Source organism: Copadichromis virginalis, linkage group LG20, assembly GCF_057382275.1.
Source record: "Copadichromis virginalis isolate Kocher_CV1m ecotype Utaka linkage group LG20, C_Virginalis_male_GT1.1, whole genome shotgun sequence".
NCBI classification, from domain to species: Eukaryota; Metazoa; Chordata; class Actinopteri; order Cichliformes; family Cichlidae; genus Copadichromis; species Copadichromis virginalis.
The window spans coordinates 18,344,856-18,359,784 of NC_140637.1; the positions used below are offsets into that span (position 1 = coordinate 18,344,856).

At 36.8% G+C, this 14,929-nt stretch overlaps 3 protein-coding genes across 7 annotated transcripts; 2 read left to right on the plus strand and 1 right to left on the minus strand.

Moving 5' to 3' along the window:
• Positions 1–159: 159 nt before the first annotated feature.
• On the plus strand, positions 160–6,094 carry LOC146684608 (F-box only protein 6-like). 4 transcript variants are annotated; one of them, XM_085445054.1, is made up of 7 exons: positions 160–461; positions 556–817; positions 2,166–2,415; positions 2,507–2,618; positions 3,417–3,512; positions 4,807–4,942; positions 5,027–6,094. In XM_085445054.1, exons 2-7 carry the CDS (start codon positions 704–706, stop codon positions 5,171–5,173), a joined length of 855 nt encoding a protein of 284 aa, XP_085301180.1. In that variant the 5' UTR covers positions 160–461; positions 556–703; the 3' UTR covers positions 5,174–6,094. The 4 variants fall into 4 exon arrangements, with proteins under 4 accessions (XP_085301180.1, XP_085301181.1, XP_085301182.1 ...); XM_085445055.1 differs by having other exon boundaries at positions 701–817; XM_085445056.1 differs by having other exon boundaries at positions 160–398; positions 701–817.
• Positions 6,095–6,148: 54 nt separating this feature from the next.
• LOC146684609 (F-box only protein 6-like) lies at positions 6,149–8,454 on the plus strand. The gene is made up of 3 exons (XM_085445063.1): positions 6,149–6,307; positions 6,802–6,934; positions 7,004–8,454. Exons 1-3 carry the CDS (start codon positions 6,162–6,164, stop codon positions 7,145–7,147), a joined length of 423 nt encoding a protein of 140 aa, XP_085301189.1. The 5' UTR covers positions 6,149–6,161; the 3' UTR covers positions 7,148–8,454.
• Positions 8,455–9,338: 884 nt separating this feature from the next.
• On the minus strand, positions 9,339–14,248 carry LOC146684610 (cell division control protein 42 homolog). 2 transcript variants are annotated; one of them, XM_085445060.1, is made up of 6 exons: positions 13,966–14,248; positions 13,285–13,434; positions 13,123–13,195; positions 12,913–13,022; positions 11,337–11,534; positions 9,339–10,476 (listed from the first exon to the last, which is right to left on the minus strand). In XM_085445060.1, the coding sequence occupies exons 2-6, from the start codon at positions 13,387–13,389 to the stop codon at positions 10,387–10,389; spliced, it is 576 nt and encodes a 191-aa protein (XP_085301186.1). In that variant the 5' UTR covers positions 13,390–13,434; positions 13,966–14,248; the 3' UTR covers positions 9,339–10,386. The 2 variants fall into 2 exon arrangements, with proteins under 2 accessions (XP_085301186.1, XP_085301185.1); XM_085445059.1 differs by lacking the exon at positions 9,339–10,476 and adding an exon at positions 10,556–11,166 and having other exon boundaries at positions 13,966–14,247.
• Between the last annotated feature and the right edge of the window lie 681 nt (positions 14,249–14,929).

Sequence of the window (14,929 nt, forward strand, 5' to 3'; positions counted from 1 at the left end):
TATTTAAAAAATATTCCAAGTTGTTTGAAAGCTGGAAAAAGAAATACCTTAAAACTTTCTTACAGTATATATGAAATAAGCTGCGTAAATTATTTGATAGAAACGATTTGATGAATAGTGTCTATTTGCTGTTCGAAATTGTTCATTTAAAAAAGGGGGAAAATCCCCGGATGACCCATAGCGGAAGTCTCCGTCAAGAAGGCTTAGAAGAGTGTTAGCTAGGTATGTTTTCCGGAGTATCCCCGGTGTTTTACGGTATTAACATAATCAGTCTGTGTTCTTCAGTTACTGCGTGCTAGAGAGTGCAATCACAGTGGGAGTGACTGTTGTGGACGAACTACCTTTGTAGCATTTTAGAGCATAACCCCGCCTATGAAGGGCGACTCGAATGTCTCGAGGTAAATACCACCGCAACTGACAGGAAGGGCAACGTAACATGAGAGTACAAACCATGTATTCCCGTAAGTGATTACTTTGACTGTAGAAATTAAACGAGTCACTTGTCGTTGGTTAAATTTAGTCTTGTAACATTATGACTTCTAATCTATAAAACAGTTGGACCTTATCTCTAGCTGCACTTCCGCGTTGTCGGCTACAAGTGGGTCAGCACCAACGACGTTAGAAAAGACTTGTTTTTAGAGAAGACAGCGAGGGGGGTATAGTAACATCAGGCTACTTTACAGCCCTTGGTTCGTCGCAGGGCATGAAGAGGAAAACGAAAGTCATGGGTGCAAGTCACAGCTATGGTACTGCGAGTTCAAAGTCTGGCACAAGCTACGTTGTAGCACAGCAGGCAACCTCGTCCTCGGCTCAAGAGGTGAGTGCCTTACTGGACTTTTAAACACAAGGTAACTGCTGAATGAGCTTTGTCTATGCATGTGCTGTTTGTTGTCCATCAGCCAGCAACGGAAAAGAGCAAAGTGATAAAGTTCAGTTCAGGTTTATATAGTGTCAGTTTACAACAAATAGTTGCCTCATTGCGCTTTATATTGTCAGGTAAAGACGCAGCAGTATTGGAGAAGGAAACAAGGGTACTCAACAGACCAATCACAGGTTTTTGGGGTTGCCCCCTAGAGACGTGAACGCCAGGTTACAGAGTTTCAAATGGGTTTGCAATTCCTTTTCTATAATTCCTGCTGAACCATAAATCTGCATTAAGGAGAAAGAATGCAAAATATAATGAAATATTGGTGAAACTGGCCCATCCAGTGAGTCAGATGGGATCCTTTGATGTCTTTTATTTTATCTTTTATATTCCCTGAACAATCGCAGGTTTTAAGCTAAAATGGTTTTGGAATCTTGTGGGTAAAGAGGTGCAAAGGTTTTGCGTCTATTGGCACAAATGTAAAACTTTTGCAGAGAGGATTATGCATCACACTGATGTGATCATCATCACATAATGACTGACTCAGAAACATCTTCAGATTTGGAGAATGGAAAAAGTCACTTGGATGAGTGATGAAATGATTGTTCCCAATAAAAAAACAATACATCCAGATGAAGAGAATTAACTAGGATGTTGTTAGCTGGATGGTTGAACTTGCATCATAACAAATAAAGGGAGATTTGTGTCACTTAAACAAGCAACATGGCCAACTTGACATTTTTTACCATCTGGGGAACCTTTTCTGATGCTTAAGTCATCAGTAGCTGCCTGTCATCAGAAGAAAAAGAAAACAATCATAGCACAACAGAACATTTCTTTTTTTTTTTTTCTTTTTTTTTTATAATTCCAGTCTAGCAACAATCCTTATGTAGAAAGAAAAATACATTCAGAGGCAGGGTTTTGTCTGCAAGACATACACATCTTTGGTTTCTAGGTTTTGTGATTAAAACAGTTTAAATAGTTACTATTTCAGTGCAATACAAAGGAACCTCATTTAGAAGGAATCCAAATGTGCTTTATAGCCACCCTGTGAATGAAAGTTCATGAATGAAGTGCTTGAAAAGTTAATTTTTTAAAAGCTTTTGTTTTGTTCTTTTTCTTTTTTTTTGTGTTGTCTGTGGAAATCAATAATATTGTAAAATGCTGATGTAGTTCAAATGGTGAGATTATGTAAACAGCTGGGACTATTGATCCAGGTGCAGTGATGGAAAACTAAACAAATTTTTCAAAGCTCCACCTTATCAATGCTTTTTTTGTTTTTGTTTTTGTTTTTGTTTAGTTCTTCCCTGTTCCTCTGGAGATCCTGGAGGAAATCTTCCTATGTGTTCCGGCCGACCAGGTGGTTCATGTTTGTCGGTTGGTGTGCTCACAGTGGAAAGAAGTGGCTGACAGTGAATCTTTATGGAGAGTAAGATGTAGAAGAGAAGGATACAACCTCTGTGATTCTTCCAAAACACCTGAAGACTGGAGGTTATTTTACTTCTTATGCAAGAAAAGAAGAAATCTCCTCAAGAATACAAGAGGAGAAGGTCAGAATCCTTGAAGCTCAACAACCGATTTGAAAAACCTTTTTTGTTTAAAATAAGATGCAAACCTTTTCTGTGTTTCTTTCTTTCCTAGAAAACATGGCAGGTTGGACAATAAAGAATGGTGGTGATGGGTGGAACCTAGAGGACGTTATGGTGCCACATCCAAATGAAGTAGTCAAGAAAAACTTTGTGACCTCTTATGGGTGAGTATTTACCAGTGGTCCTCCAAAAAATAAATGACCATTATTTTTATATGCTTAGTTCAAATGATGTACAGTGTTCCCTCGTTTATCGCAGTTTATACGCTCTAAAGATAATCTGCGATGGGTGAAATCTACAAAGTAGTGAACTGTATATTTTACAATTGTTATAGATGTTTTAAGGCTGTAAAACACCTCACTACACACTTTATACACTTTTCTCAGACAGGCATCAACATTTTCACACGTTTCTCTCTCGTTTAAACACTCTCAAAGTTCAAAGCTTCGTAGAAAAATAAGTCCAGTATTGTAGAATAAAACCAAAACCCTGTTTTCAGGGCCAGAACATGAGAATAGAGCAGCTGCGAGAGAATGCAACATTAATGAATCAATGGTACGGAAGTAGAGGAAGCAAGAAGAATGAGTTGAGTAAAGTTTGACTTATCTGACTGTTTGGTTTCAATTAATGCGTTTTATAATCCTTTGACGTCGACACTGTTGTGTTTTGTGTTTGTTGTCTTCTGCTAGCAAAGATTTATGTAAATTTGACAAGCTGAACGCATTCTGTACTGTATAGGAGACACGCCACGAGATTGATTGATTGATTGATTGAAAATGGTCTACAGCCAGTAAAAAAAAAAAAAGAAAAGAAGAAGGATAAAAAGAAAAAAAACATGTAAAATTGCACCAAAAAAACTCTGCGAAACAGCGAGGCTGCGAAAAGTGAACTGCGATATAGCGAGGGACCACTGTACTAGTATTAAATGTTAAACTGTTTTAAAATCATGTCTGTTTTTGCAGAATGTGCACAAAGGAGCAGCTAATTGATTTGGAGAAGGAAGGCTACAGCACAGCCTTTATGGATAACCTCCAACCACACATCAAAATATCTGATTGGTGAGATGAATACACATGACATACTAACAGTTTGTTAGTTAGTTCCTTAGTTAGTTGCAAAAAGCATTTAATTACACTTTTTAAAAGCATTTAAAATGTACATTAGGGTTGTTAAAATCATACTTTGATATTAATCAATACAAAAAATATTCATTTGCAACAGCATTGATACCAACAGAGCCATCTGGGCCTTCTCTAGCTGACACACAACTTTAAACAGGACCAATGCAGACAGTCAGGCACATAGCTCCTCCTCTCGCTGATAGATGAAATAGTAAATCCTCATAACACTGAACAAAACTTTTCAAGAATTTCGAGAGGTTAGTAAAGCTCCCGTTATTATAAATGCATACGTTAACACTAACCATTTCTCTATTAGCAATTAACTGATAGCTATATTTGCCATCTGTTATTATTAACCTAGCTGCTAGCGGACTGTAGTTAGATTAAAGATGAAAAATGACTGCAGGCTGAATGTGTCGCGGATGGAAAATTGAGATGTGACAGTGCGGATTACGGACACATGGAGAACCGGGCAGGTTGCTGTCTGTGCAGAGGAGCGGGGAAACTGTAGTTGAACTGATCACAGAGTGTGGAGAACTAATCTGAGCAAAAAGAGTGAAACCTGGAGCAGAGCAGCCGAATCATACAAGTGTGGGCTTGAAGAGCAGCACTGAGGATGTAAAGAACTGCAGACAGAAGCGGAGCTGTGTGAACATTGAATGAGAGAGAGACTGCAGGCAGATGTGGACAAGATAATAAGCACTTCTACTTTTGCAATAGTAGAAAAGTTCATTTTAAAATTTTCAATATAGGTTTTCTATACAATAATTAAATTATTTAGATGTTAAGTATTGTCATGTTTGTTGTGGCCTTTGGTTTATTAATACATTCTTAAATATTTCTCGATCTGTAATGAAATTATCTAAATCGTTTGTAAAACAAATAATATCTCTAAACTTGCTTTGCTAAATTACATTTTTTGGGACATGACTTCTTTGCAAATAGTTCTGTTGTTGTGGCATGGGGTCAGAATTTTCCTGTTGATATAGAAAATGGTGTTGAGATAAAGTTTGAAAACCCTACTTTGTGCAAAAAATTTGCACTTAACAAAAACCTTTAGGTCATGCCCAAAATAAAAGGTTTTTTAGTTTTTGAAACCGTGGAACTAAACAAAACTTACTGATGACATATAGGAATATATCCCTTTTAAGGCTTGAATAATAAGAGAGAAAAACGTAGCTTGATATGATTGGTGATCCCTAATCTTTGCACAAATACATCCTCGTTACAGGTATGCACCACGATGGGATTGTGGATGTGAATATTCAATCCTTGTGCAGTTGCTGGATGCAAAGCAGAAGGTTATCCAGTCCTATGCTCCTGATACTGTTTTCTTTGATCAGTGGAATGATCAGGAGTGGAATCGGGTATGTACAAAGTGAAATTTAATAAAGTTTAGTAACAGTGCAGAACCCACCAGCATATTTGGTTTACTGATATTTATTTTTCAGATGATCCATGTATTCCGGGACTATGGACCAGGAGTGAGATACATTCATTTTAGGCATGGTGGCAAGGACACACAGTTCTGGGCTGGATGGTATGGAATACGTGTCACAGACAGCAGCGTTGAAATATGTCCAGCAGTGAACACGTAGCTTGTTGGAATTTGTCCAGTTCTTCCATCCTGCATTTGCCTGCAATTGCACATTATCTTCTTACATCTCACTGACCATCTATTCATGTTTCCAGAGCTATAATCTCTGTATGTGCACAAGTTTTCCAGTGAAAAGCTATTTTCTTTAATGTTTCACACAGAACACCTTAAATAACACCTTAAACTTGCTTTCTGTGATTGTCATTGTGATGTCAATACTGAAGATTACAGAGTATTGTTTAATTTGACAGGCTAAGTACTATTTCATGTACAAATACATCTAAAAGTTTACCCAAATTCAAAATAAAATGATCACTACCTTGTAGCTGGATTTCAGATTTTCATGAGCCCATCCATCCATTCTCTTCCACTTCCTCTCTACTTTTCAGGTTTGGTTCCTCTCAACTTTTCATGAGCCAATATTTATCAACATTAAAACAAAAAATGTTTGGAAAATTTTACTTTGTGTAATGATTTGTAAGATGCATTTGTATAATTTGATTAAATTAAACATTTTGTGTTCTCCTGTAATTTTTTTATTTTATTTTATCTGGAAAATTTCGGGTATTTGTGAGAACAGCTACTGCTTCAGACATAAGAACCCCTCCAGTTTCATTGAACAAATAATATGCAAGTATGATTTATATTTGCATTCTGTTGTTGATGTAGGATGAATGAGTATTCAGTGATTTATTGTGCACCTTGACTTGTTTGTCCGGAAGCCAGCATGTGACTTAATCCATATTTGCCTTACACATACTTGCCTTTACTTTCCATTTTGTAGTATGTGAGAACTGGATATAATTATGTAAGCTTAAATGTTAACACATGCTTAAGAGGGAAACTTGAAAGCCATATACTATATAGCACTATGTGAAATTTGAAAACAAAAATTAAAGTGTATTGTTGTGTTTTACGGTTACTTTGTTCTTATATTTTTTATTTCCTGGTCTTGACACCATATAGAGACCAAGTGTCCTGCTTTATTAATGTGTGTGTGCACATTATGTAGCATGAAAACCATTTTTTCCCCCCACAGAATGTGCATAAAGTCACAGCTGATTGACTTGGAGAAGGAAGGTTACAGTCCATCTGTTATGGATCATGCCCAACCAGATATCAAAATATCTGATTGGTGAGAATAAACATGGGGTCTTTAACAGACTGCTTATTAATAACTAATCGTATTAAAGAAAAGTAGATGTAAGCAAAATGATTGACTGTGGAGAACATTTGAATACAGTCCGCGAGGAATGTTTCCAGTCCCTTGTTGAATTTATGCCATGAAAAATTGAGGCATTTCTGAGTGGCCAGTGAGTGTAACTGTTCACAAGTAAGGCCATGTTCCATATAAAATGGGAAATGTCATTGGATAAAAATGAAAAGCACATGAAAATAACACTAATGTAAAAAAAAAAAATTACAAAAAAAATCTATTTCTCAACCTAAGTACTATGTAATTATCAGTTTTTGTGTCATTAGAGGTTTTTGAGGTTTAAATATTAAACATATGGCTCACCAGGCACAGTTTGTACTCATAAAGTTCAGTCTAAGATGAAATGATTATTGATACATGTTTGTGTATCCAATCCAATGATTTTTTTTCATTGGATTGTGTTATTGATTTAGGATTCTTTCACGTTTCGACTGTGGCGGCAGTTATGATATCCGGGTAGAGTTGCTAGATCAAAAGAAGCAGCTTATTGAGATCTTTTCACTTGAGACTATTTACTGTGGCACAAGACGTGAAGAATGGAAACAGGTATGACAACAAAACGCTTGCATGAAAACCCAAGGACAACTTTTGTCTGACTGATTATTTGTTTTTCAGATTACCCATGTGTTTCATAAATATGGACCAGGAGTAGGATACATTCGATTTACACGTAGAGGGAGGGATTTAAGGTGGTGGAAAGGACATTTTGGAATTCACATTACTGGCAGCTCTGAGTTATTTCCAACACTGGACACATAGACTACAAATGTAGTCGGTGGGATTCATTTAACATGTGCTTACTAACTTTCTCTGAAATTATACTAATCATGTTTAACTTATTTAACCTGCTTTTAATTTAGATGTTTTTGCATCTTAAACCAACAAAATGGATAAAACCGTTTTTTGACTGTTTTATATTGACAGTTAGCATCATATTTTGACAGTTTGCCTACAATTGCGCATTATCTTCTTACATCTTACTTATCATCCATTCATGTTTCTGGAGCTATGACTAATATATGTGCACAAGGTTTGGAATAGGAAGTTTTGTATATGTGTGTGTATATCATCCTGAGACGTTATGGTGCAATGAGAAGCATGACTTAATGTAGATCTGAAAAGCTATTACCTGTATACCCTGGTTTGAGAAAGTGTTTGCCCCTTCCTGATTGAGCATGAACCACCTTTTGAAGGTTATGCCACAATCGGATTGAAATCAATACTTTTACTAGGCCCCTCCAAAGTGTTCATTTTGTTGTTGTTTTAAGCCATTCTGAGGTGAACTTGCTGGTGTATTTTGGATCGTTGTCCTGCTGCAGAACCCAAGTGTGCTTTAGGTTGAGGTCATGAATGGATGGCAGGAGATTCTGTTTCAGGATGTTTTGGGAAATAGATGTTTTGGTAAATTCATTGTTCCATTTACCACACAAAGCCTTCCAGGTCCTGAGGCAGCTAAACAGCCCCAGACCATTAAACTACCACCACTGTATTTTCTTGTTGTTTTTCCGTTGTGATTTCTTGTTGTTTCTTTATGGAAATGCTGTATTACCTTTATGCCAGATGTAATGGGACACCTGAAATTTTCAGGCATTTATAAAAACATCTACTAATTCAGACACAAGCACCTGAGTTTTACTGAACCAGGAGCCAGTTACTTCCACCGAGTGATTGGTTTGCTTTAGACTGTCTACACAGTTATTGGGGACAAAACCTGTCCTTTTGGCTATATGAGGTTTCTGTCAAATAATGTGCAAATATGATTTCTATACGATATGTTTGTATTCCGTTACAGATATGAGATGACTGAGTATCCAGTGATTTAACCCTTTCACGTATAGTGGTCGCTGCAGCTATTCAAAGGCTGTTTTCTTGTATTTGTGTCAGTGTTGTTTCTATACTTGCACATAAACCACTACATTGGACACTGATGTGTCACTCCATACCCTGCCACCCACTGGCTGTTTAATGTTGCTATACCTGTATGACATGTTTCGTTGTAATTATTGTTATTTCACACATGAATTATGACAACCTCAATCAGGATTTTTTTCTTAAGTATTTTATTCATCTTTTCATGCCTAAAGATGAATAAAAATACTTGTGAAAAAATGATGATTGAGGTTGTCATAATTCATGTGTGAAAGGGTTCATGTGTACCTTGACTTACTTGTCTGGCAGTGTGACTTTGTTTACATTATTGCTACAGCCCTAAACCAAACCTATGCATTTGCCTTAAAGATACCTGCCTTTTGTTCTTTCCATTTTGTAGTGTGAGAACTGGAAATGATAATGTGAGCTTAAATGTTAACACATTAAACCATATACTGTATTCATGAAAGTGTATTGTTGTGCTTTACAGTTACTTTGTACCATGTCTTTTATTCCCCCACCAGTGCACATGCATAAATCTAAACAGGCTTGTAGAAAACATTTGAAACATTCTTCATGTAATGTAGCCACAGTGACTACAAACTCCACAATGGGGGATCTCTAACATCACCATATTTTTGTGCTGAGGTTGGTTAAATACCAAAGAGCTATTGCAATTCCTGAAAAAAAAATACAGCTTTGCTCTCAGGCTTTTTGAACGTTGTGTCTGACCTTTCCTTCATATACTTTAAAACTTGGGTGAGAACATATTTGTAGTTGCATGAAGGCGTCAGTGGCTGATCTCATTATTTGAGGCAATAATGCCTCAATAATGAGATTATCCTGGGTTTATCTGAATTCTATTGTAATACTTTAGAAGTGTTATTTGGCTCACCAACGATAGAACTATGTTTGCATTGACCTGTTGTTCCTTATTGATAATAAACATTTGTAACAAAAAATGACTGAATAATCAGTTTTGATGTCTTTGGTAGTTCAAACGTATGTATGTGTAACTATAGGCAGGTTCTCAAGTTTGAACCATCTAATAACATGACAAAATGAAATATTGAAAGTAGGATTTAATAATCATAATACTGCTTTATTGTGAACCTTTATTACAAACAAAAATACAGTCCCAACTTTGTGAAATTGAATAAAAAATAAGAGAGAAATATATTCTGGTTAATGTGATTTCAGCTAAGGTTCTTTCAGTCTTTCATTAGTGACATACAAATTTTCAGTCAATAAGTTACGAGTTACTTTCACTATATTTACAAATTAAATTCAAGCCCACAATCTAGGAAGGGATAGTCAAAGGCAATAATTATCAGTTAAGTAATTTAATAACTTCTACAGGATCTCAACCTGTTAATGGTGCTGCAGTTTACAATATAGGTCACTGGCCAAACATTAGTAGTAGTTACACTTCCACAAAGTTTAACTTTACCATCTGTTGATGATCACTGAGGACATACATCGTCTCCTTGATGCTTGTCAGAAAAAGCAAATGACTTGGATATAGTTGTACTCAAACTCATAGTAACAGTGAAATAGATTTTCCACTTTTATCAGACCGACGATAAAAACATACCCAGAAGTTCCATATTTCTTTAGGTTTCTTACATTTACCTTAAGACTATGTTGAGAAGATTAAGTGGAGCTTTCCCTAAACAAGCATTTTATGACAGCAGGATTTACAGTATGTTGCAACTACAGACACCTAAGTAGTAAATCAATGCAAATTTATAACTTTAAGGGAATTTATTAAAGCTCTATTTTATAGGACTCTTGAAACAGGAGCTCTATAAAAATATCTTTGCATAATCACTTCTTTTGCAAGGAAACCTCTGCAAAGATAACGTGGCCAAACCAAAACATTACTTCCAAGTGTTCCTTAGAATTTTCTTAAGTGTCAGCATTCAGTGTTCACATTGTGTACAAAATTTCAATGGCATCAAATTATGACAAAGTGTATCAGTCTTACACAAAGTATGTTTTAAGGTTAAGTATGTGAGAAGGCTAATATTTAAAAATATCTCAACTTATAGTGGAATGTGCTTGTGCAGAAAACCTCTTCAGTACTGTTAACCTAGATTTGGAAACTGGTGTGAAGACTGCTGCGAAACTTAGAGCAGAACACATTTACGTCTTTTCTTAGGTTCAGGTGGCTCCAGGGCAGCCAGTATTGCCTCATCAAACACATTCTTTAATCCTTTCTGTGGAAACAAAAGATTAATATTCAAAACAGAGCCATTTTCTGGAAATATGCGAGCGCAAAAGAAAGCTGAGTAAAAATGGAGCATGGCAATCAAAATTTTCATTTATTGAAATAACATTATACAAGTCTCCCCTCGTGATCAAGTTGTCTTAAAGACAAAAGCCTGTGAAAATTTTGATGCTGCAGTAGAAAAAAAAAAAGATATTACTGTCAAAGACAGTAGCACTGATGCTTAAATAGGGTACAACGGATGAGCTCAATGCTAATGTAAGGGAATGTTTGCTTAACAAAAAAAAAAAAAACAACAACAAAAAACCCCAACAAAAACAAAAACAACCCACCACCCCTCAAAGACATGTCAGGTTACACAGACTCGTCCGCAAGGTGAAGAACTAAAGATTGGCACCATCGTCAATAGGCAGCATGGACAATTATTGAGATTAGTTGAAAAGAAAGCACACATGAAACAAAGGAAAAAGGTTAATGGGTACAGAGGTTTAAAGTTTGAAAGAGCATGGGGCTTATTTTAGTAACAGACATTTGTTTACAATGAATGAGCAGCATACGATCGAGAGGCAAAGCAAGATTCAAGAAGACATCAGAACAAGCAGCATTTTCTCTTTCTCTGAGTTTCGGGGGGCTCTAAAGCAGCTAGGATAGCCTCATCAAATACGTTCTTCAATCCCCGCTACAGCAAGAGGAAAAGGAGGAAGAAAGACAGGTACACAGTGTTAGATGGGAGTTTTTAGGTAAGTGGTGTTAGCAAAACATAAGCACTTCTACCCATGTTAAGAGATTGCATTCAGAAACATGCTTGTTACAGCAGTTTTTAGTGTATTGTGTAATGAGAGATCTTACCTGTGTTAGAGCAGAGCACTCAACATATTTGACTGCCTTAAGGTCACGAGCCAGCTTTTCTGCTGTCTCAGGAGTGATTGGCTTTTGTTTGTTCTTGGCTAACTTCTCCACTGTAGACGGGTCATCACGCAAGTCAATCTGAGTGCCTACCAACAGGAAAGGGGTCTTGGGACAGTGGTGAGTTATCTCAGGAACCCACTGGTGGGGAAAAAACAAAACAAACTCATCAAAAACAGGGATCTACAGATTATTTTACATGACTGCCAGAAAATGCACTGCATTTTCATAAACTTTTCTATTATTGGAGGACCACAGAGAAAAAGAAACCCACAAACTAACCAGATATTTCTACAATTCCTAAAATTAAAATAGGCACTTTCAATTTCTCCATTATTTTTACAAGGGGTCGTCACATTTTAATTTGGTCCAAAATTGACTTAGCATAGATTTTACACCTGCTGTTAAAGTCCCATTTATCCAGGCTTAGAACCAGCGGTAAGAGTACAGTAGTTTTAGACCCCCTAAGGCCGGGTTTTGTGTCTTCAGTAGAGAATGTGTTAACCAAACCATGTTATCTTAATTTTCACATAACATGTATGGCTGAATTACATACTACAACAGATTGTAAAAGATAAATAAATAAATAAAATACAGTCTTGAAATCACAGCACAACATTGTAACCTAGTTCACTGACAGAAAAAAAAAAAAACGAAAGAGAACATGTGGAACACACAGAGAGAAAAAACAAACAAACAAAACATGCATACATTAGGTATATATTTGCATATTTCACATTTCATTAAAATTAGTGCGTGTGACTGAGCTGCATGTGTATGAACGTGTTGTGAGGTTATGTGGAAATGTGAGGCTCTATTCAGTCCAAATTGATATTTTTACAGGATAGAGCGATAGGGGGGGAAAAGCTACAATAATAAAACTAGAACCATCACTACTATTGCTAAACTATGCTCGTCATAACCTTGGACACCACGGATGGCTCAGGATGATCCTCATTAGAAGTAGCCATGGTGGCACAGAAAGGGTCAATAATGGCCAGGGTCAAGCAGTGTTTCTGCTCTGTGTGCAATAAATCTTTCTTTTATCTCTAAAGTTATTGCATATTGTTTACAATTCTACTTATCTAGACCAGTTAAAGTTGTTTTGGGCGGCCCTCACATCCTATAGTGGGAGGCCACTACATGAGGGTTAGAGGTATTGGTCTAGTGGGATGTTGGTGAATCCATATCAGTGACTTGGCATTTCTCCCCACAAAACCTGTTCCAAAGTGATCAAAGTATAAATTATCCAGCAACTGAGAAAAGAAAGAAAGAGAGAAAGAAAGAAATGGGAGGGAGCAGCAAGAGTTGTCTGGTTCTTGAAACAAACAAACAAAAAAAAAAAATCCCCCCAACCTCTTTTATTAGGACCATTATCTGTGGTAACATGATCTGCTTGTTGTCTTTGTCTTCATTATCAGTATTTCACGTTCTTTACTATTTTGACCATTTTGGAATTTCTCAGGTTACGGGGTTTCAATAACCAAAAAAATTCTGTATTTAGAATAAAATCATATACCTTTTCTTTCACATTCTCAAACGAGGAAGGTGAAACAACTGAGAAACACACTAAGAAGACATCAGTCTGCGGGTAGCTTAGAGGTCGTAACCGGTCATAATCCTCCTGACCTAAGGAGAGACCACACACATACACATAAATAATTTACCAAGAGACAGACTAAATAAAACTAACACATTTAACTAAAAGTGGAACTAAAATGAATTGTACCTGCAGTGTCAAATAAGCCAAGGGTGTATGGTTCACCCCCAATCATTACAGTTACTGCATAGTTGTCAAACACCTGCGATAGAATAAGTTACATGTCAGAATATTTTGAACCACGATGCACATTGAAGTGAAAACATTTATTTTTTGTTTGTGAAAACTTACTGTTGGTACATATTCTGAGGGGAATTTATTGGTGGTGTATGAAATCAACAGACAGGTTTTTCCCACTGCTCCATCACCCACCACCACACACTTGATAGTCTGCATCTCTGTGCTTTCTGAAGCTGCTGGCAATCACGTTTATCACGTTACCTGCAAGGAGGAGGTGACAACTGACGAAGGTTAGGCCAATATTCAATATTTTAGACACCTAGAGACAATATTAAGCTATTAAAATGTTCTGTCGTATCCACTGCGAATAACTTCTTAATGAGACGATGGAACCCAAGTAGAACAGCGGAGTTTTCTAGAATTAAACAGCTAAGAGTCACACCCAGCTATCAACAACATTGTCTGAAGGCTAACGTTAGCTAATGACTTGCTTACTCATTTAAATTACCTTCCCACGTTTAGTGTATGTAAACATTTTTTTAGATTAGTCACAAAATGTGGCGATAACTACTTAAATAATTACTGGCAACTGAATCATGTTTGCGCATCATTTAGCAAACTCTGCTAACGCAATGCTAACTTGTTAGCTAGTTTAGCAGCCGGATAACGTAAGGGTGTAAACAAACGCTCCATTAGTTTCTATGAGGTCAATATAGAAAAGCGTAGTTCACAAACAAAATCGGACGACTGCACAACTTCCCAATATGCCAGTTACATGTTTTAGCTACGTACCCGTGTCCCTCTTGTGTCACTGCTAGCTAACGTAAGCAGTCTGTTTCGCCGGGCGTTGGCACCAGCGAGCAAAAACTTGGTACAGCCAGTATGCGAGTAGCGACTTCCACTACGACTTTCAAGCGAGACGGAATAATACCGGACAACAGTTTCAAAGTAAAAAATTTACATGTTGCTACAAAACCCATTCATTGTAAAAGCTAGTTCTCTAAACCTGAAAGTAAAATTTTTTATTCTAAGGCGTTTTCTTTGTATATAGGTTTAATATGATGCACGAACTCTTTTGCATGACGCTTCAAACGTTCCTTTCTGTGCTTTTAGACTGAAAGGTGACTTCCTCTCACGTTGTTATAAGATACGTAGTATCTTGAGACGAGGTTAAGCGCGAGGTTCATGCTGCAGAAGTTATGATGTCATCTTCTTAAATTCCTCTCACCTTGTATCCCCTCCCGGTGGTATTGTAAACTTAACACAGTATCCGAATGACTTCATAAAATTTACATGTGATTGTGATATGCGTATGAATAAGAAGATTATTATATTTATTTAGCATCGATTTTGCTACGAAAATTGGAAATCAGAGCAGTGATTAATTGAAATGTCTTGAAACATACATGAAAATACAGAAATAATGGCAAAACAGAGGTTTTGCAACACCAGTGAGCTTGAAAATCAATATTTGATATATCCACCTTTATTATTCAACACAGCATCAACTCTTTAAGGCAAGCAGTTTCTTTAACCAGCCTTCATGAGGCTAGGCTTGTTGAAGGACATATAAAGCTCTTCTTCGGATTCTTTGGATATTGGCTGCCTTTTGTTGGCTGTTGCCAATCAGATGCTTTGGTGCCCAGTTCTTGTGCAGTTCGTTAGACCTCAGCCTTTTTTTTTTGAGTTTCCCCTCCACAAGAATGACTTCTTGACACAAACCCTTCCACTGAGAACATTTCGGATGAGGCTGAAA